The sequence below is a fragment of the Pinus tabuliformis genome, chromosome 8, assembly GCF_031772625.1.
Source record: "Pinus tabuliformis cultivar Carrire ecotype Pingquan chromosome 8, CPIR1, whole genome shotgun sequence".
NCBI lineage: Eukaryota > Viridiplantae > Streptophyta > Pinopsida > Pinales > Pinaceae > Pinus > Pinus tabuliformis.
In genome coordinates, this window is record NC_142294.1 from 416,914,481 (window position 1) to 416,934,884 (window position 20,404).

Here is a 20,404-nt window from a genome sequence, read left to right on the forward strand (position 1 = left end):
GCACCCACTGTTACTGGGACTGGTTAGCTCTGCGATATTTATGATTTGCTGCCCTCAGCTTCTCGTCCGCCACCAAGCTGAAGCCACGTTGAATAAACTTGTGTTGATGTGTTTTCGTGAGTGCATTTTTTGCACAAATCCTTCCAGCGTAAATCTGTTTTCGCATCTCCAAAGGCCTGCGTGTGGCTGCCGCTGAGGATCCTGACGTAGGCCTGCAAACGTTTAGGTTATTTTTCCGCCGACAAGCACATCGCAGGTTTCATGCAGTCGATTTGTGGTCTCGGTTTCATTTTGCTGAGGGCGTGATTGCGTGCGATCTACAGGCAAAGAGAAGTATAGATTAAAAAAAATCTTTCACGTGAAAATCGTTTCTCTCCATCGAACGCCTGATTGTCCCGGTGCATTGGCTGGACAAAACGTTTACTCCATCTACCTTCACTGCGTCCAGCGTGCGTTGGGCATTTTTTTTGGGGAAGTTTCAAGTGAGAAAGACGTCAACAGAACCCTTTTCAACGCATTTAACATTCAGTCCAGGTCTCGATTTTCATTTTGCTAAGGGCGTGACTGTGTATGATCGACGGGTAAGAGAATTCGATCCAAAATCGAAATCGTTTTGCTCAGGTAATTTTTTTTATGTAGTTTCGGCTTCCCTTTATTTTATTTATTTACGCTTTTTCAATAACGTAGATCCATTTCGATTTCGTTTCCCTTTATAAAAAAGGAAATAAAATGAATTCGATGCATTGTAGATTTTTTAAAGTTTTTTGTTATTAACTTTAACTTAGGTTTAAAGTTTTAATTTTGTTTTAATTAGTTTTTCGGCTTCTTAGGATCTTAAAATATATTGTTAGGGTTTAGAAATTTGCCCTTTGATTTATTTTGTAGGTAGATTTCATAAATAGAAAAAAAAAATCACATATACAAAAAAAAAAAAAAAGGAAATGAATTTTGCAATTTCAGTTTTAGCCCGGGAAATTTTTAGGTTTCATCTTTTGTGCTGAGGCTAATATTTTGGCGTGGGAGTTAATTTTTATCGTGTTTAAATGTTCATTTAAAGATTGACTGCATATATGTGATCTCTGGTGGTTGTTTAAAGCATTTACTCTTTTAAGTTGCTGAGCTATTGAGCCTTTATGGTTATCTTGTATCTGGCAAAAGTTAAGCTTTTCATGATAAATGATTGCTCTTCATGGTTTATATTGCTGCAGTATCTGATACTTAATCGATTAAACATTAACTCCACAAGGCACTGGTCCGCTAAATTAATAAAATCATTTTAGTGCTTCGTGTCTCCCAAACCAACTGGTCGACAGTTGGTCTCCTTCACCTCATAGGGTCTACCCCCCTTAGCCGCGGGAGACAGGCTTAAACGGAGAGATCGGGGATCAGAGTGACAGCCCCCGATCTGAGCGTTGTCGTGTCAATCTGTGCAACAACAAGGTGCATACCCTCTCATTCACAAATGTAAGAGGGAGTTGGCTTCTGAATTTGAAATGAAGAACCAAGGACTTGAAGTGTGGCAGAAGCCAAGGAAAATTTTGCTATCTCAAGAAAAATATGTGGTGAAGATTCTGAAAAGATTTGGTATGATGGACTACAAGCCTGTGACCACCTCGAGGATCTTAACTTTCACAAGTTATATGGTAGTGATGTCGGACCAGATTTGGGAAATGCCTCTGAGTTTCAAAAACTCATTTGCGTTGATGTTCTTGGTGAACCTCCGTCCGAACATATGTTTTGCAGTTAGCATTGTGAGCTCATATTTGGTTGAACCTCACTAGATTGGTGCCAAGAATCTTCTGAGATGTCTTCAGGACACAATCTCTTCTGGATTGAGATACATTGCCGGAAATATGACACTGCATGATTATTCGAATGCTTATTAGGCAGGTAGTGTGGAGGATGACTGGAGCACTTTTAGTGTTGTTTCTCTTTGGATTCTGTTTCGATATAATGGATAAGCAGGAAGCAGAAGTCGGTTGCCATAAGCGCCACCGAGACCAGATACATATCTACGAGTATGATCTCATACGAAGCTGCCTAGTTGGGGAAGCTCTTCAGTGAGCTGTTTGAACACATACCAATGTGATTCTCTGTAACAACCAGAGGTGGGATTCGATTATTGAGGAATCTCGTATTCGTCGTTTGCTCCAGCAAATAGACATCATCTGGGATATGGTAAGTCGATGAGCAAGGAAGCTCCATCGCATTAAGATGATGTACAGGTCGATACACCTTGTCAAAGCCCCGAGGAAAGATCTAATCTATGATTTTCCCAAACGACTTGGAGTCGTCAAGAAACCCTTGTACAAGGGTCCTGCATGTTGCATACATTGAGCTCTGGGAGCTCTGAGGGCTTGTGGTTCTTACTGGAGCAACATACGACCACAGGGTGACTCACCCTCCCCTAGTGGTGCGCACTAGAACAAGATGATTCGCTCTCTTGTGGGACAAGATGATTCGCTCTCTTGTGGGACAGGATGATTCGCTCTCCTATGTAGCAGGATTGATGTGTTCTCCATGGCGATTGTAGCAGGATTGATGTGTTCTCCTGTGAGGCCTGGATTGATGTGTTCTCCATGGCGATTGTAGCAGGATTGATGTGTTCTCCTGTGAGGCCTAGACTGATTTGTTCTCCATGGCGATTGTAGCAGGATTGATGTGTTCTCCTGTGAGGCCTGGATTGATGTGTTCTTCGTGGCGATTGTAGAAGGATTGATGTGTTCTCCTGTGAGGCCTGGATTGATGTGTTCTCTATGGCAATTATAGAAGGATTGATGTGCTCTCCTATGAGGATAGGATAGATTAGTTCTCCTGTCGAGGCATCCTATCCATGCAATTTGGGACTGATGGGAAGTACCTCTCATCTTATCAATGAGAAGGGAAATGAAGTTAGGGACCATAGTACTACCGATGGACGCATCGTTGTATCTACCACACTCCCTACGCTAGGATGACCTCCATTGATCTGGGATCAATGATACTGGTCTGGGACCAGTGGTAGGAGTGGTACATTCTATGACACTGACTTCGGGTCAGTTGTTACTGGTCTGGGACCAGTGGTACGCACTCTGAGACTGACTTTGAGTCAGTGGAGGATGTTACTGGTCTGGGACCAGTGGTAGGAGTTGTACTCACTATGATGCTGACTTCGGGTTGGTTGAGACTGGTCTGGGACCAGTGGTACATACTCTGAGACTGACTTTGAGTCAATATGATACATCCTCGATCATTTCTTCTTCTTCATAATTCAGACAAAAGCAGAGCAGAACAAAACAAAGCAGAGCAAAGCATAACAGAGCAGAGCCGTACAGATCAATACAGGGCAGAACAAGACAAAGCAAAACAGGCAGAATAGAGCAGAGCAGGGCAAGGGTCAGGCTGTATAGGGCAGTGCATTTGATGGATGAATAGTAGTGACCGACAGAAAGATTGCAAATAAAGTTCTCCCTAGTTGAGAGGGAGTGTTAAAATTGGCAACTAGGGCCAAACTTCATGTGGGTCATCTTATTCATGGTTGATAATATGTTCATTAGATTCCTCTCGTCGAGAGGTGTAGGATTGATCTAAAGATCATCCGATTCCGATAAGTATTCATGGAGATATGAATTTATTTTGATTATGGAATTATTATCAAGCCGACCTACAACTCATGTAAGCTCAGAAGCCCAACAGCCGCATCTATTCAAACATCAATAGTTGTGTATAAATACAAGAGGACTTTTCCTCATTTGCACTCACTCATCTCATCACATCTCTCTCTCTCTACTGCGCAGAAAAGAGTCTCTTCTCTACTACGCAGAAAAGGGTCTCTCTCTCACACATGTGAAGCCGAAAGCTGCTGAAACTGAAGCTACAATTGCAGATCCAAACTTTGACCAGCGTGGACCATCAAACCTCCTCATCTGAATTGCGTTGTAGGTTCATCTAAACCTCCTCTGAAGGCTACAACTTTTGGTGGTGGAATCAAGTCGATCCGACGGACGGTTTGCGAGATATCGACTGCCCTAGTTTGAAGGAAGCTGCTGAAACTGAAGCTGCAACTGCAGAAGTGAAGTTTGACCTACGTGGACCAGAATATCTCCTCATCTGAACTGCGTTGTAGGTTCATCTGAACCTCCTCTGAAGGCTGCAACTTTTGGTGGTGGAATCAAGCCGATCCGATGGTCGGTTTGTGAGATATCGACTGCCCTAGTTTTGATGATGAAGCCGCTAATGCTAATGCTGCTGATCTAGGGTTTGCTACTGCTGATATAAATCAGATTTATTGTACTATTTCTCTCTGCTGAATTATTGAAGATAAAAAAAGATTTGATCAAAGGGTTTCCCCACACATTGTGGGGTTTGTCCCTGGCTAGCCGCCACATCTTGTGTCTCTTGTCTTGGCTTGTTTTCTGTCGATCATTTAATGTTCTATTTGCACTTTACTTTATGTACATGTGATTGCTAATCTATGGAATATAATAAGAAAAAGAAGTAAATTGTTATAAGCATAGAACATACCATAACTTAACAAGATGGTTGCGCTTCAATTAGACTTGTCATATATGCAGCATATCCAAAATATTTCTTCGGCCTTTTGCTTTCCCTAAAGGTTCCTTTCACAACTCCATGCCCTTTAGCATCTTCAAGAGTGGCTTTTAACCAATTTGGCCTCTTCCTTGTGCTCGGTATGACCACAACTTGAATAGGCTCACTTGGTCCTTCTTCTTCCTCTTGAATTATAGAAGGGTTGGCAGGTTGTACTTCTTCAAATATGGATAGATCTCCGTGATCAGAATCAATAGGAATATCCTTCGACTTTTTGTAGACTTGATTCTCATCAAATATAACATCCTTGCTTACTTCAATGTGTCTCCCTTCCTTGATGTAGATTCTACATGCCTTTGAGGAGAGACTATAGCCAACAAAGATCCCTTTAATGCTTGTAGAATCCAACTTCTTCGCTTTTCCTTTGGAACATGGATATATGCAGGACTCCCAAAGATTCAGAAATGGCCCACACGTGGCTTCTTTCCTGTGAATGCTTCCTCGAGTGCCATATTATCGAGAATTCTATGAGGACTTCAATTTTGAATATATACAGTTGTCATTCCTGCTTCTCCCCATAGAAACTTTGGCAAATCTTGATCAAGTAGCATTGTTCATACACCTTCTTCAATTGTCCTATTCTTTCTTTCGACCACTCCATTTTGTTCGGGATAGTAGGAAACAATAAGCTCCCTCTTAATTTCTGCTTCTTTACAAATATCCCCACCATTTTCAAATCTCAAAGTTTTTATCTTCTTTCGGTCAGGGTTTCCACTTCGCATCAAAACTCCTTGAATTTCTCAAATACTTCATCCTTTTTCTTGAGAATATAGAGCCGTGTCTTTCTAGAGTGATCATCAATGAATGTTACATAGTAAAGATGACCTCCAATTAATTTGTCAGACATGGGTCCACACACATTAGAATGTATGAGGTCTAATATTTCTTTAGACCTTGTTTCACTAGTTGAAAATGGTTTTCTTGTATGTTTTCCGGTTTCCCAAAGAGCATCCCTTGCAAACTCCTTCACGATCTTCTTTGATATCGGGGTTGCCATGAACTAGATATTTAAGAGTAGGAATGACTTTGTAGTGAAGATGACCATATCTTTTATGCCATAGCTCAATAGGAGATATTTCCATATGAACTAGGGCTTGCAGAGGTGTTGTAATGACTCTATACAAACTTCCTTCACGAACTCCAATGACCCTAGCTTTATCAATACTAGAATCTTTTCCCCAGACCAAGACTTTTCCATCAACAAAAGCAACTCTATCCCCTTTATCTTCTAAGCAAGAAATTGAAAGCAAATTCTTTTTCAAACCTGGAACATATAGTATGTTGTTGAGATGTAGTTTTGCTCCATTCTCTAGCTTCAAAGATGTAGATCCCAGGCCTCTAACAACATAGCTTTTGTTGTCTCCCAATTCCACTGCATGAGAGGATGGTTCCTTTGATAGAGTTTGTAGTTGCTTACTTTCCCCTATCATATGCCTTGATGCTCCACTGTCAATGATCCATGCATTATCATCATTGAGGGATCCTGTAAGTGCAGCTAAGAACCCTTGACTTATGACCTTGTTGAATAAGTAGTAGACAATCTTCTTGATCCATCTTCCTATAGAAGTGAATCACATTCTTATCATAGAGGGAAAAATCATTTCCTTTAAGCCAATGAGGTGATCTTCAATCTTCTTCGACCTTAGCTCTAATACCATGTTGAGAAACCAATGCTAGTAGGATTAGGGTTAGATTTTTCTTTCTTGATAATTACTTGTGAATTATGTTGGCTTCTTTTACTTATTTGTTATATCATCTTTCATCAAGCAATTACCAAATTATGTGTGCATGAAGATTACAAAAACACAAGAAACAAGATGTAGGCACTATGCCAGGGAAAAACCCCTATCTAGGGGAAAACCCAGTCAAAAATCTCTTCCTTCGATAGTTTTCCTTGAGATTCTTCTACCTAGATAAAGACCTCCTCCACACCAAGCTAGCCTCTCCTTCTTCGATCCAACCTTCAACCTAGTAGCAGCAGCACTTAGACCCTAGAACTTTGACTTGGCAGCTTCTGGCATCAGCAGTAGCTTCGACCTGGACTAGGAGACTCTGATCTCCTGAACCAACCCACACGAGAGAGAGAGAGAGGCACCAAAATTTCGATTTTCTTCTTCTCCTTCACCTAAACCAAACTCGCACTCCTTTTGGACCCTTCAACTTTGCACTTCTTCCTAGCTTCCAGTATCCAAAGATTAAACTATGCTTGAGAGATTGAGATCTTCAAATGAAGTCGAACTACCTTGTATATATAGCCTTCCAATGAGGTCGAATTGCCTTCCTTGAGGCCGACTTGGTGTGGAGGTTACATAATTTATTTTTGACTCAAAAATAATTCTTTTTACATCGTTCGAAAGCCCAAGAAGGGTCTCATAAAATATGCAATGACTCTATTGACTCTTTATTAATCCTAGGAGTCCTCAATGGGGACTTTGACTAATAAAATGATGACCCAAGCATGAAACCCATGCTTTAATAAGTCATTGTAACAATAATAAAAATTCTTTTGACAAATACATTTTATGAAGACTGAACCTAGTTACATTTTTCAACAAGGAGTTGGGCCAAAACCATGAGGTCCACTAGGCATGTGATGGATAGAGATGATAGAGGATGGCGAGGAGAATCCAATGCATCGAGAATCATTGAATTTTGAGATGTCTAAGTGAAGTTATGAATTTTTGAAGGTTAAGGATGGGTTTTTGGCACATAAGTCATGTCGGCTTGAGAGTGAATGTGCCAAAAGTCATGTCTCTTCAAGGAATTCATTGGAGCCACATGTGAAGGTATATATTAGACACATGTGTGAGGTATGTGCATCAATTCATAGATTACTCATTTTAAGCCGAGCTATAGGAGGAGAAAGACAAATCTGTTTTAGGGCCTGTTTTAGTTGGGTTACTGTCTATTTTAGGTCTGAGTTCAAGCAGGAGGCAGCAGCTTGCCTTAAGGCAAGTTTTGGCAGCTTGTGCATGGGTTTTGGAGGGAAGTCTTCTCTGTTTTATTAAGCCACAGCCCTAATCTTTATGTGCAGACCTGGTCGTAGTCCTGTAGGTGGAGTTTGTGAGGACTGCTGTCCTTAACAAGCTGCAATAGGGAGCCAAAAGGAGCAGCGAAAGTAGGAGGGTCTTGTGGAAGGAAGGCCGCAGCCTCTAGGTGACTGTTGGAGTTGTTTAATGGGCTGCAACGTTTACTGTTAGGTGCCCTAACCAGTGAGGAGCTACAACAACATGCATAGCCAGAGGTATGTATTGAAGGGATGAGTTTATGTTGAGTTGATCGCTAGTTGGGTCGTGTCCAAGTGTGGACAAGTTGCATCCTGTGGAAACCAAGTGGTTGGGCTCGACTTAGTGGTTAGAAGCCATAACCTAGGAGCAAATTCTATAGTGAAGTATTGGGCATCTTTGGATTGATGGAGGGCAGTGTGTAGATGTCCAAAGTAGCCCTAGAGCAGCAAACAAGAAGGACTTTGGACTATTGCATGATTGGGTGAAGTATTGAGCCTAATGTGCAGCTCTTTGATGGACAAAAGAGGCTGCTAAGAAGGCAGATTGGTGCTCAGGTATTGGCCAGCCGAGAGGAACAGATTGGATCAACCCGTGTCCATGGTAGAGAAGTGACTTGCAGCAGTGGTGGCAGCCCTCCTCGAATCTCTATGTGTTGTTCTTTGATGGACTAAGGGGCAGCTAGAGAGCAGATTGGAAGCAAAGGACCAGCAGGACGAGATACGACATAGATGGTGTGATTGTAGTGAGATTGTCATTGTATCTTGTATTCTTGTACTTGTGGATATTTGAGGGCCATTATCCCTTGTACGGGAGCCCTAGACTGTTGTATTATATGTTAATAATATAACGAAGTTGGGTTACATATATTGTTGTTGTTGTTCTTATTATGCACGTGATTGATTTACTACATTATATTGTTCCGCTGTGCAAAGTAGCTTTGTTGAGATTCTTGGTTTGGTAGCGTCAGAGATTTAAGATTCTATCCTAGACACTAGGGTCGTGGAAATTCAACATGGTATCAGAGCGTGTTTGAGCTACTTTGGGAGACAGTGAATCAAAAGAGTGCACAATGAAGTACAGCTTAAGAGGGAGTTGGTCACATTGTAGGGCTCACTACAATGTTGAAGTTGCAGGTTGGTCTTCGGTATGAGGACAAGTTGGAAGGGTTGTCCAACTATAGTCCTTGGAAGGAAAGGATCAAGTTGGTATTACAAGTCAACAGGATCTGGGAGTTTGCCGAGAAAGAGATCAAGAAGCCAACCGACCCTAAGGAGATGGAAGTGTACGAGGAATTGGATACGAGGGCGAGATTGATCATCCTAGATGGTGTGAAGGATCCCCTAATACCTCATTTGTCTGGGAAGAACACTACACATGAGATGTGGATGGCTCCTCAAAATTTGTTCCGGAACAAGAACGAGAATTGAGTACCGGTATTGGAGGATAAGTTGAAGTCCACCAAGATGATACAGGGTGAAGGAGTGACTTTGTATTTGACGAGATTGTCTCAGGTCAAAGATGAGCGTGTTGTTGTCAGTGACAAGTGTGACTATCTCAAATTTTGATATAGTGAGGATTGCTTTGAAAGGGTTCACCGAGGAATGGAAGCCCTTCATCAAGGGGATCGTTGCCAGACTGGAATAGGTTGTGGGACGACTTCATTCAGGAAGAGTTGCGAGACAAGGATCTTCATCTGAAGAAGAAGGCTTCAGATGATGACGTGGCACTTGCAGCATAAATGAAGGGTAAGCAAAAGAAGGACTTTAGTAAATTCAAATGTTTTAACTGTGGCGAGATGGTCATTTTTCATCGACATGTCCAATGAAGAAGAAGACGGAAGATGACAAGAAAAAGAAAGGGAAGCAGGTCGCCAATGTTGCCACTTCTACTGAGATAGACGCTCGCACCAGGAGGTTGGAGGAGGACTTTGCTATGATCTCTCATTTGTCGCAAGGTACCATCGATGAGAATGCATGGTACATGGAAAGTGGTGCGTCGAAACATATGACAAGGTCACAGGGGGTATTCGAGACTCTAGTTGAGTGGGACTCGAAGTTGCACATGGTGTTGGGTGACAAGAGTCAAAAGGAGATCTGAGGATCGAGAGTTGTGTCGTTCAGGATGGAGTCAAGATGAGTGATGCGGGTCCAGGATGTACTATTAGTACCAGGACTCAAATATAGCGTGATATATGTCTCAGTGATTGAGAAGAAGGGGTTTGAGGTCTTATTCCAGGAGGAGAAAGCAAGACTCAGGCCCATATGCTCTAGCTCCGCAGGTATTGTGCTTGGAGTTAGAGAGCATGGTTTATACAGGCTGATGGGCAAGCCTATAGATCATGGGAAGAAGAAGCAAGAGAACCAGGTGCAAGCTCCAGAGAAGCAAGTGCAGGTGCAAGCTCCAGAGAAGCAAGTGCAGGTGCAGGCTTCAGAGGGGCAAGTACAGGTTCCAGAGAAGAAGGTCTGGGTTTCAGAGGCCCAGAAGGAGTCAAGTTCTAGAGGGAGTTTGCAGGTTCAGAGGGAGACTTTGCAACCCAAGAAGAGCACATGGTCAGTGGGGAGCAAGGGAGCTCCTACAGCTGCCAAGAAGGAACCATGGAGAGAGTGGAAGACATTCTAGGAGAAAAATAAGCAAGATGCTTCCAATGACAGTGACACTTCCGAGAGAGGCGTAGATCACGTTACAAGGATTGTTAGAGTTGTGAGCACCAGGAATAGGGCGAGTGTTGCGAGTAGTGATGATGATGATGAGTTACTTCCTAGTCTTGGAAGTACCTCCCTTGCTAAGAGGGAGTGTTGATTTTTGATAGCTTGGGAGGTACTCCAAGCCCTAAGGTTCGGGGTTTGGAGGTTAGAGGACCCCAAAAGTCACTTGTGGACTTGGAACCCAAGGTTGGGGTTTTGTACCCAAAGGAGTTGGGCCAAAACCATGAGGTCCACTAGGCATGTGATGGATGGAGATGATAGAGGATGGCGAGGAGAATCCAACGCATCGAGAATCATCGAATTCCGAGATGTCTAAGTGAAGATATGAATTTTTGAAGGTTAAGGATGGGTTTTTGGCACATAAGTCATGTAGGCTTGAGAGTGAATGTGCCAAAAGTCATGTCTCTTCAAGGAATTCGTTGGAGCCACATGTAAGGGTATATATTAGACACCTGTGAGGTTGTTAGATCATCCAAATGTGCATCAATTCATAGATTACTCATCTGAAGCAGCCGAGCTGCAGGAGGAGAAAGACGAATCTGTTTTAGGTCCTGTTTTGGTTGGGTTACTGTCTATTTCAGGTCCGAGTTCAAGCAGGAGGCAGCCGCTTGCCTTAAGGCAAGTTCTGGCAGCTTGTGCATGGGTTTTGGAGGGCAGTCTTCTCTGTTTTATCAAGCCACAGCCCTAATCTTTATGTGCAGACCTGGCCGCAGTACTGTAGGTGGAGTTTGTGAGGACTGCAGTCCTTAACGAGCTGCAACAGGGAGCCAAAAGGAGCAGCGAAGGTAGGAGGGTCCTGTGGAAGGAAGGCCACAGCCTCTAGGTGACTGTTGGAGCTGTTTAATGGGCTGCAACATCTACTGTTAGGTGCTCTAACCAGTGAGGAGCTACAACAGCATGCACAGCCAGAGGTATGTATAGAAGAGATGAGTTTATGTTGAGTTGATTGCTAGTTGGGTCGTGTGCAAGTGTGGACAAGTTGCAGCCTGTGGAAGCCAAGTGGTTGGACTTAACTTGGTGGTTAGAAGCCCTAACCTAGGAGCAGATTCTACAGTGAAGTATTGGGCATCATTGGACTATGGAGGGCAGCGTGTAGATGTCCAAAGTATCCCTAGAGCAGCAAACAAGAAGGACTTTGGACTGTTGTGTGATTGGGTGAAGTATTGAGCCTAATGTGCAGCTCTTTGATTGACAAAAGAGGCTGCTAAGAAGGCAGATTGGTGCTCAAGCATTGGCCAACCTAAAGGAGCAGATTGGATCAGCCCATGTTCATTGTAGCATAAGTGACTTGCAGCAGTGATAGGTGGCAGCCCTCTTGGAATCTCTGTGTGTTGTTCTTTGATGGACTAAGGGGCAGCAAGAGAGCAGATCAGCAACGAAGGACCGGCAGGATGAGATACAACATAGATGATGTGATCGTAGCGAGATTGTCATTGTATCCTGTATTCTTGTACTTGTGGATATTTGAGGGTCAATATCCCTTGTACGGGAGCCCTAGATTGTTGTACTATATGTTAATAATATAATGAAGTTGGGTTACATATATTGTTGTTGTTGTCCTTATTGTGCACGTGATTGATTTATTGCATTATATTGTTCCGCTGTGCAAAGTAGCTTTGTTGACATTCTTGGTTTGGTAGCGTCAGAGATTTAAGATTCTATCCCAAACACCAGGTTCGTGGAAATTCAACATGAACAAGTAACAACAAATACTGGACTAAATCTAGCACAAACAATATGCTAAAAGGGACGACTCTGAACAGTAAATGGAGGCAACCCTTTCATTGGTTGAGACTGCACAAGGATCTGGCAAAAGAAATAGTTACAAGGGTCAAAGAGCTTCAGAAGTTCACCCAAGAAATGTTAGAGAAATATTTGCCCAATCAATATGGAAAAAGCATTTGCTTTTCAGAGGAAATAAACATGAATGAAATTCTTTACTTATATTGAAATTCCTCTAGCCTTATCAAGACAAACTGGGGACTCTGATAATCATGAAAAGCTTCATAATATTCATCAAATTCCAGACAACTCTTGATTACAACTATCAGTAAGAAAATGTACCCTGCTTAGTAGGTCAATAACTTGAACAGACAATGTTAGCTTGGGTTGTGCCAATTCACATTTAAACCAGTGGATTTTTTTAAACTCACAAAAAAATAAAATCCCACTTTTATTTTTAGAGTGCAACAAAATACATATGTTCCTAATTTTTCAATACCAGAAAGTTGTTGATGAGCTTCTGATGTAAAACAGCATTCTGTAGATTTTCCTCCACCAGATTCAAATGCTTAATCTGAAGACAAAGAAGCCGAGGCACAAAGTAGCAAATGCAGATCCTATTTGATGACAACCAACTGGAATATCAATTAGTGAAGAGATTGATTAACTATATCCCGAGTGTCCCATACAGAATGATCAAATTTGCTGGTGGTTCAAATTTGCAGATACCATAACCAGCGAAGAAGGAGCGTATTTGGTTCCCCCTGTTTAATCATGTAGTCCAGACAAAGTTCCAAAATGACATAAAGTTAGAGAAAAGATAATAGTACAATGGTTTTTGGCAGCAAATGTAACATAAAAGCCAGGAATGTTGAGCGTGCCCACATTAACCATAATGTAAATCTAGTTGGTATACTCAAGAAATTGAAGCAAGCACATTAGCTGTTCAGTCTATCGTTAAGCCAGGTAAACGATGTGAAATTTATGCAGCAAGCTAATAGGTAAGAGTTTCAGCTTCACCTCCAAATTCTGTCCCAAAGAGGTATCTTCAATTGAGGCATTCAAATCCTTATTCTGCTCAAGAAGTCGTTATTCTTTGAGATCCAAAGATTACCTATTGAGTTAAAGCACCTACAGAAAACATATGCTTCTTCTGCTAGTAAGTTGTGCTTGTTTATTAAAAGAAAACATGCATCATTGAGAACTACATATTTAAGGAGAATGTCCTTGTCATGTTTTGGTCTGTCTATTAAAGAGACAGAAAATTAAACATCCAACATGGTGTCTGTATGCATCACATTTAAATAACATCAAGCTGCACACAAAAAATTCAGTGCACATTTTTATCTCAGAAATTTTAAAAGAGAATATACAAAAGCTAGTTTTTAAATGTGCCATTCAGCCTTTTATCACAAATATATGAATATTTAACTAAAGAAAAAAAGGAAAAAACTATTATACATTTTCCATAGAAAATGCTTAGAAAAATAGCAATGTCCTATCATTGTAATTTGTTAATTTTTCCTGAACCTAGCACCCAGCAATTTATTAACCTAACAGATTGTAGATCTACTGAATAAATGCACAACTAGATTCTTAATTTAATTAGCAGAAGCAAAATTTCATAATTAATCTCAATCACAATGACACAAACATATTCTGCCCAATCAACAATTCTTCATTAAATATGAACTTACTTGGACTACCGTCCTTGAATAATTGCCCAACTGATAAAATTACAAATACAAGGTGCTTTGGATCTGATCCAACAAATCAGGTCTTAGATCGGTTTTCGATCTCCTTGGTTGATCTAGATCTTCAATGTCACTCTTCTGCACTTCCTCGAACCTGGCACACTAGAGGATATCACACTCCTCACTTGAGAAAATCCCTCTTTCAAAGGCTACTATTATTGTATGGGGTGTCTTCTCCTTTCTTTAGCCTTGTTTTTATAACTTTCATTGAGCTAAATCCCTAACCTTAATCTCCAAAGTAATTGACAGCCAAGATGAGATCTCACATCACTTGAGATCACCAGTTGATATTAATACATAATCATTAAAGTAAATTACTTTACTTTTCCTAAGTTTCTTTAACTTGATTAGTCGACATAATAATTATGTGTCTTTCCTAAGTTTAAACTTAGGCTAAGTTACATTAGAAAATTGCTCACACTTTGAGCAAGTGTCTTAAGTAATAAGGAGATCTATGGGTGGCTTCTGCATGCCTAGGCATTTAGGCCTGTGTAGAAGTACCTGCTCAGGCTACAAACATCAATATAATTTACCTGGCACTGTATTCGTTGCTAGCCGCAACACATTAACTGCTAGGCCAAACCCTTTTAGATTGAACAGTTGGTGCATTTAATCAACATATGGAACCCACTACAAACTAAAGCAAGTGTATTTTGATCCGAGTAAACACTCAGTGCACATTTATGTGAATTCCACTCAGATCACTTCATCGAGCTCACCGACCAAACCTGTTCATCACCACCGCACTTTATCAATTGCAATTCACACACTTTGTATCTTGTGCGGTGCATTTCAGCAATATTTTCAGAGAGATTGTTGGTTACAGCAGAATATGTCGCAATGTTGGGATCAGACCTTTCTTAAAATCTCATGCACTAGTCTATGGGGTGTGCCTTATCCATGAGGACGGCATACGCAATCATGTAGGGACGTGGCCACTGTCTTTCGTCTGTTTAAATAACTCTAGTGCCTTCTTAAGATTACCCACATTGAATAGTCCATCAATCATATGTGTTGTATATGATAACATCAATACCCAAACCCTATTTTGGCATCTCAGAGAAGATTTGTTGAGCTGAGTCTGTCATGAGATGTTTGTAGAGTCCATCTATTATTGTATAGCTAAATAGGTCAGCCTGTAACATTTCTCCGAAGTCTCTTGAAAGATCTTCCTGGCCTTCCCCAGAATATCCACCTTGCAAAACCCATCTATAAGCGTATTGTATGAGGTTTTATTTGGCTGATCGCCTGCTTGCACCATAACATCTAACAGCTGGAGAGCTTCTTAAAGTTTGTTTTCGTTGGAAAGATTAAGAGCATTGTGTGTGACAACATCCAGATTTTACTTCTTGCCCAGCATATCATGAAGCACTTTGGTGGCCTCCTGCTGTTTCCCTTCCTTAAAGAGATCATCAATAATCCTACTGTATTTGACAACACTGGGACATATGTTCTTGTTGGGCATTTCATAGAACACCTTCCTAGCCTCATCCAACTTGCCTTCCTTACATAAACCATTAATAAGTATACCGTATGCAACAACATCAGGGTATATGCTTTTTCTCAGCATATCATAAAAGAGTTTCAGAGCTGCCTCCAACTTGCCTTCCTTACAGAAACCATCAATAAGCACACTGTATGTGACAACATCAGGGCATATGTTTCTGTCTGACATTTCATAGAAGAGCTTCATAGCCTCCTCCAACTTGCCTTCCTTACAGAAACCATCAATAAGTGCACTGTATGTGACAACATCAGGGTATATATTTTTTCTTGGCATATCATAGAAGAGTTTCATAGCCTCTCCCAACTTACCTTGCTTACAGAAACCATCAATCAGGGCACTGTATGCGACGAGGTTAGGGCATATGTTTTTTGTTGGCATATCATAGAAGAGTTTGATAGCTTCCTCCAATTTGCCTCGCTTACAGAGACCATCAATAAGTGCACTGTATGCGAGGACATCAGGGCATATGTTGTTTTTCGGCATATCATAGAAGAGTTTCATAGCCTCGTCCAACTTGCCTTGCTTACAGAAACCATCAATAAGGGCACTGTAAGCGACAACATCAGGGCATGCGTTTTTCTTTGGCATATCACAGAAGAGTTTCATAGCCTCCTCCAACTTGCCTTGGTTACATAAACCATCAATAAGGGCACTATATGTGACAACAGTATGGCATATGTTTTTGCTGGGCATTTCATCAAAGAGTTTCATAGCCTCTTCCAACTTGCCACCCTTACAGAAACCATTAATAAGTGTATTGTATGTGACAATATCCGGGCGTATGTTTTTGCTAGGGATTTCACAGAAGAGCCTCAGAGCTTCCTCCATCTTGCGTCCCTTACACAAGCCATCAATAAGCGCATTGTATGTCACGACGTTTGGACATATGTTTCTACAGGGCATTTCATAAAAGAGTTCTACAGCCTCCTCCAACTTGCCTTCTTTACAAAAACCATCAATAAGTGCACTGTATGTGACAACAGTGGGTTTAAGCCCTTCTTTTAACATTTGATATAGTAGTTTCTGGGCATCGCAGAGCTTGCCTTCTTTGCATAGTCGATCCATGAGGGTGTTAAACGTGAATGAATCAGGCTCATGGCCCTTTTGCAACATAACAGCTATCAACCCGAACGCTTCGTGGGTTTTCCCCATCTTGCAAAGCCCGTCTACTACGATATTATATGTGAAAAGATTAGGGGTCTGCTGTTTAGTCGCCATCTGATTGAAAAGTTTGAAACCGTCCTCCATCCTCCCTACACTGAAAAGCCCTTTGATGAGGGTACTGAAGGTTATGACATCTGGAATATGACCAACACTTTCCATTCTTTCCAACGCTTCGAATGCATAATCCATTCTACCTCTTTGACAGTGAGAATTGATAACAATGTTAAAAGTGAACAGATTTGGAACAATTTCTGCTTCCACAATAAGTGTGTAAACAGAGAGTGCTGATTCATGTCGATTCTGTCGGACTAGGCTACTCAATAATATATTGCATGTAATGAGAGTGGGAGCGGATTCAGATTTAGCTGAAAGTAGAAGCTTGAATGTGTCCACTGCCTCTTGAAGCCTATTGGTCTCACACAATTGTTTAATATGAATGTCTGCAGTGGTATTCAGAGTGTGAAAGGCGCGTTGAGGAATGGCAAGGGCAACTGAATTCTTCTTCCACAGGAAAAGCATTTTCTTTCTTCCCATAATCGCCTCCATCCCCATGTTAATCAAGAGTGAGATCGATGTTAACACCCGCTCCTTGAAACCTTGAACCCGATCCTAATCTATTATCATCTCTCGGCCTTTCACAGTAAACGATGTCATAGCCGTCAATTGACATAAATTTACACCATAGCTTCTGTGGGAATATGATTAAGAAAAAAAATGGATGAAGTCAGAATCGTGGATTTGAATCTGTAACTATTTACTAGAACTGAAAAGTAGGTGGAAGTGCCCAAGTTAGATATGGAAGTGTAGTTTTCTTTGATCTTTATGAATTTGAAAATGTAACTATTTACCGAGGACCAACCTTACACTAATCCTAAAAATTTAATCTTTAATCTTTTAAGAAGTATTTTTAACTATTAAATCCATTTCTATCAATTATTTTCCTGCTCGTAAAATGAATTAAATTCCTTCAAGTGAAGAAATTTTAGTATGGATTATTCTTCATAATTTCTTATTTATTTTTAACCATTACTATTAATTATTTCCTTTTTTTTAAATAAATTAAATTATTTCACGTGGAACACACTTTACTATTGATTATTCTTTATAATTTTTTATCAATTGTATTTTAAATTGTTTTTTATGTTTTAACATCAAATAGTTTTATTAAAATGAGAAAAATGACCAGAAAAGATTTTCAGATGGGAGATTTAATTTTAAAGTGGGACAAGGCTCATGAAGAAAAGGGCAAACATACAAAACTTCAAAGGATGTGGTTTGGTCCTTTTCAGATTGTTGAAGTCATAGGTCCATCAACGTTTGTGTTACAGGATTTAGCAGGTAAGAGGGATCCTTTGCCTGTTAATGGACAAATTCTCAAGAAATATTTTCCATAGAAGATTACTCTTCTATTTTTGTAGAATAGTTGTTTTTCTTTTTCATAATAAAACCAGTTGTGAGTAGTTACAGTAGGCATTTACAGAAAAATACACCAATTCTCTTTCAGATTTTGAACTTTTCGCTTGTATAAATAGCAAATCTTTTGGAAAACTGATCTTTATTATTGATAGATACAGTTAAAAACTTTAGCCTAGATATGATACTAGTTTCAACTTCAAAAAATTTGATGAAAGCAACCTTTAGTGAAGAAATTGTTTTATCTCAGTACAATGAAATGTATCAATAACAAAATAAAGATTCTCTGTAGAACAACTATTTCCAAAAACTCTATTATTGTCGTCCAAAGCTATCTTAAGGAAACAATGACTTCCTCCCTGCTAAGGAAATCACAGCTTTTAGAGGAATAACCCAAGGACACACTTTATCTTCAAGAATAAGAGGTCTCATCACGAGCCGGCTTACCATTATCACAGATATTATAGCTTGCTGACTTTTCCAATACTATACACCACAACAGGGCAATGAATCAAGATTGTTGCAATCAAAAGACAAAGGGTCTCATCACGAGCCAACTTGTTCAACAAAGTTATAAATCAAGTGAATGACTGTGTCATAATTTGGCTACCAAACCAAGACATTGTTCTTTAAGAATAAAAAAGAAAATCAAAGCAATAAGTGTTGATATGGATTTTTCTTTGAAAGTTGTAGATCACCTTAAGTAGGATACAGGATCATTGCTGGGTAACAGGTAACCCTGTCGAGGCTATAAACGCCTGCTGGCAGCAGAGACTCTACCTACGACAAATGAGCATATTTAAAACTGATTTACAGAGGAGACTTTGTTTTATCTTTACATGACCAAGTAATGGTTGATGTAAATACAAGGACTAGCCTGAGGAAGCAAATAATCAAAGTAGAAAAAGGTTGAAACAAAATATCATTGACAGTTTAGAACATAATGTACTTTATCTTTCCATAATAAAGTTTAATTTTCTGAAAAATTTTCTGTTTTGGAAGTTTGAAAAATTCAATAGATAAACAAAGATAACTGGTTCTTCCAAGTGAATCGCCAATTGTTGTGGCCACCAACAACCCCCCTCCTTATATAGTATTAGCAATAACACTAGGTAAGTGGGGACCCGTAGTAAAAAATTCAAAAAGTTCAATTAAAACTCATGTATTTTACTCCTTAAGGAAACATCGCATTGCGCAAAGAAAGAGAGGACATTTCCTTATCAGTAAAAATGTTAAACTACGAGAATGCGACGCGAATTACATCACATCGCATGCATTAAGAAACGCTCATATTGGAAAACCTTAAAAAATCGCCGATAGCCGATATGCGATATCGCATATCGCAATGTCGCATGAAAAACACATAACCATTTAACGATTGTAACGATCTGCGATTTTGCGATAGCGCGACAGTGTGATCCGCGATCTTGCGATAGGGCGACAGTGCGATCCGCGATCTTGCGATAGCGCGACAGTGCGATCCGCGATCTTGCGACAGCGCGATCGAGCAACCCTGCGATAACACATCTTAATGAAATGTGCGGTAATGTGATAATGCGATACTGCGATGATGCGATGCTGCGATGCGAATCGTAGAAACATTCCATCGCAGATTTTCCCCGGCTCAACATTCAAGAAAAGATTTTCATAAACCAAGAATTGGATACGCACTTTAATGATAATTAATGAATGATATGCCAGTTGTTAATGAAAGACAGTTTTGTGCTTTTCGAAGAGTCAGTTCACGTCAGGTGGCATGTTTTGTACATCCGTAGAGCTTAAAGCTTTCTTGTCGATTTTTATTATCATTACTCTCTCCTCATGTGTGAACTGTAGGAACAAAAAATAGAAGTAACACGAAGCAATGTGCAGGAAGCCATGGGGGAAAAGGGTAAAGCTCCAATGCTCAGAAACAGAGAAGAGATGCCCTCATGAACGAATATCGCATGCAACAGAGCCGCAAATTCATAGAACGCTGCTGAGCTATCCATTACAGATCTTTCATTCACGACCATGGTTGAAAGAGTAGTTGAATAGTGCTGATATCAACAGGCGGTTTAACGCTCGAGGTCAGAAGCTCACGAAAGCGGTATGTTTACAAATTTTGAAGCTTATACCCGGTGAAGGAAAAGGCGCTAAAGGCGAAAAACGCATCAGAAAGGTCTGGATCAAAGAACGGAGGCAGTTTCTAATGCATCGTTGAGAAAATTGCTCAAAAAGCAAAGCCTCTCACTGCTCAGTCACTCGTAAGCCCGGAAAACGCAAGAAAGCAAAGGCAGAAGCAATTCAAGGGTTAACCAAGTGGAACTTGGATTATTACTGGGCATACACAGTAAATCCACATAGCCAGAGGATGATTCTCGAGTATATCATCAATTTTGCTAAAAAAATGGTGCCAGCTCTTACCATTTCTGTTTGCTTAGCTCAACCAAAAGCAGAAGACAGTCAGTCGACTCTACCCAGGAAAATATTGAATGCTCGCAACATTAAGGAGAAAATGCAGAAATAGTTAGATATTAGATTTAATTTTTAGAAATAGTT

General features: G+C 40.4%; 1 protein-coding gene across 1 annotated transcript; it reads right to left on the reverse strand.

Annotated features, from left to right (window-relative positions):
• Positions 1-15,121: 15,121 nt before the first annotated feature.
• Positions 15,122-17,002, reverse strand: LOC149235825 (uncharacterized). Its single transcript, XM_089368684.1, has one exon. It carries the CDS (start codon positions 17,000-17,002, stop codon positions 15,122-15,124), a length of 1,881 nt encoding a protein of 626 aa, XP_089224810.1.
• Positions 17,003-20,404: the final 3,402 nt, after the last annotated feature.

Bases quoted from the DNA above. Each gene is read 5' to 3' on its own strand.
- LOC149235825 (XM_089368684.1), bottom strand. From the start codon at position 17,002: ATGGGGATGGAGGCGATTATGGGAAGAAAGAAAATGCTTTTCCTGTGG.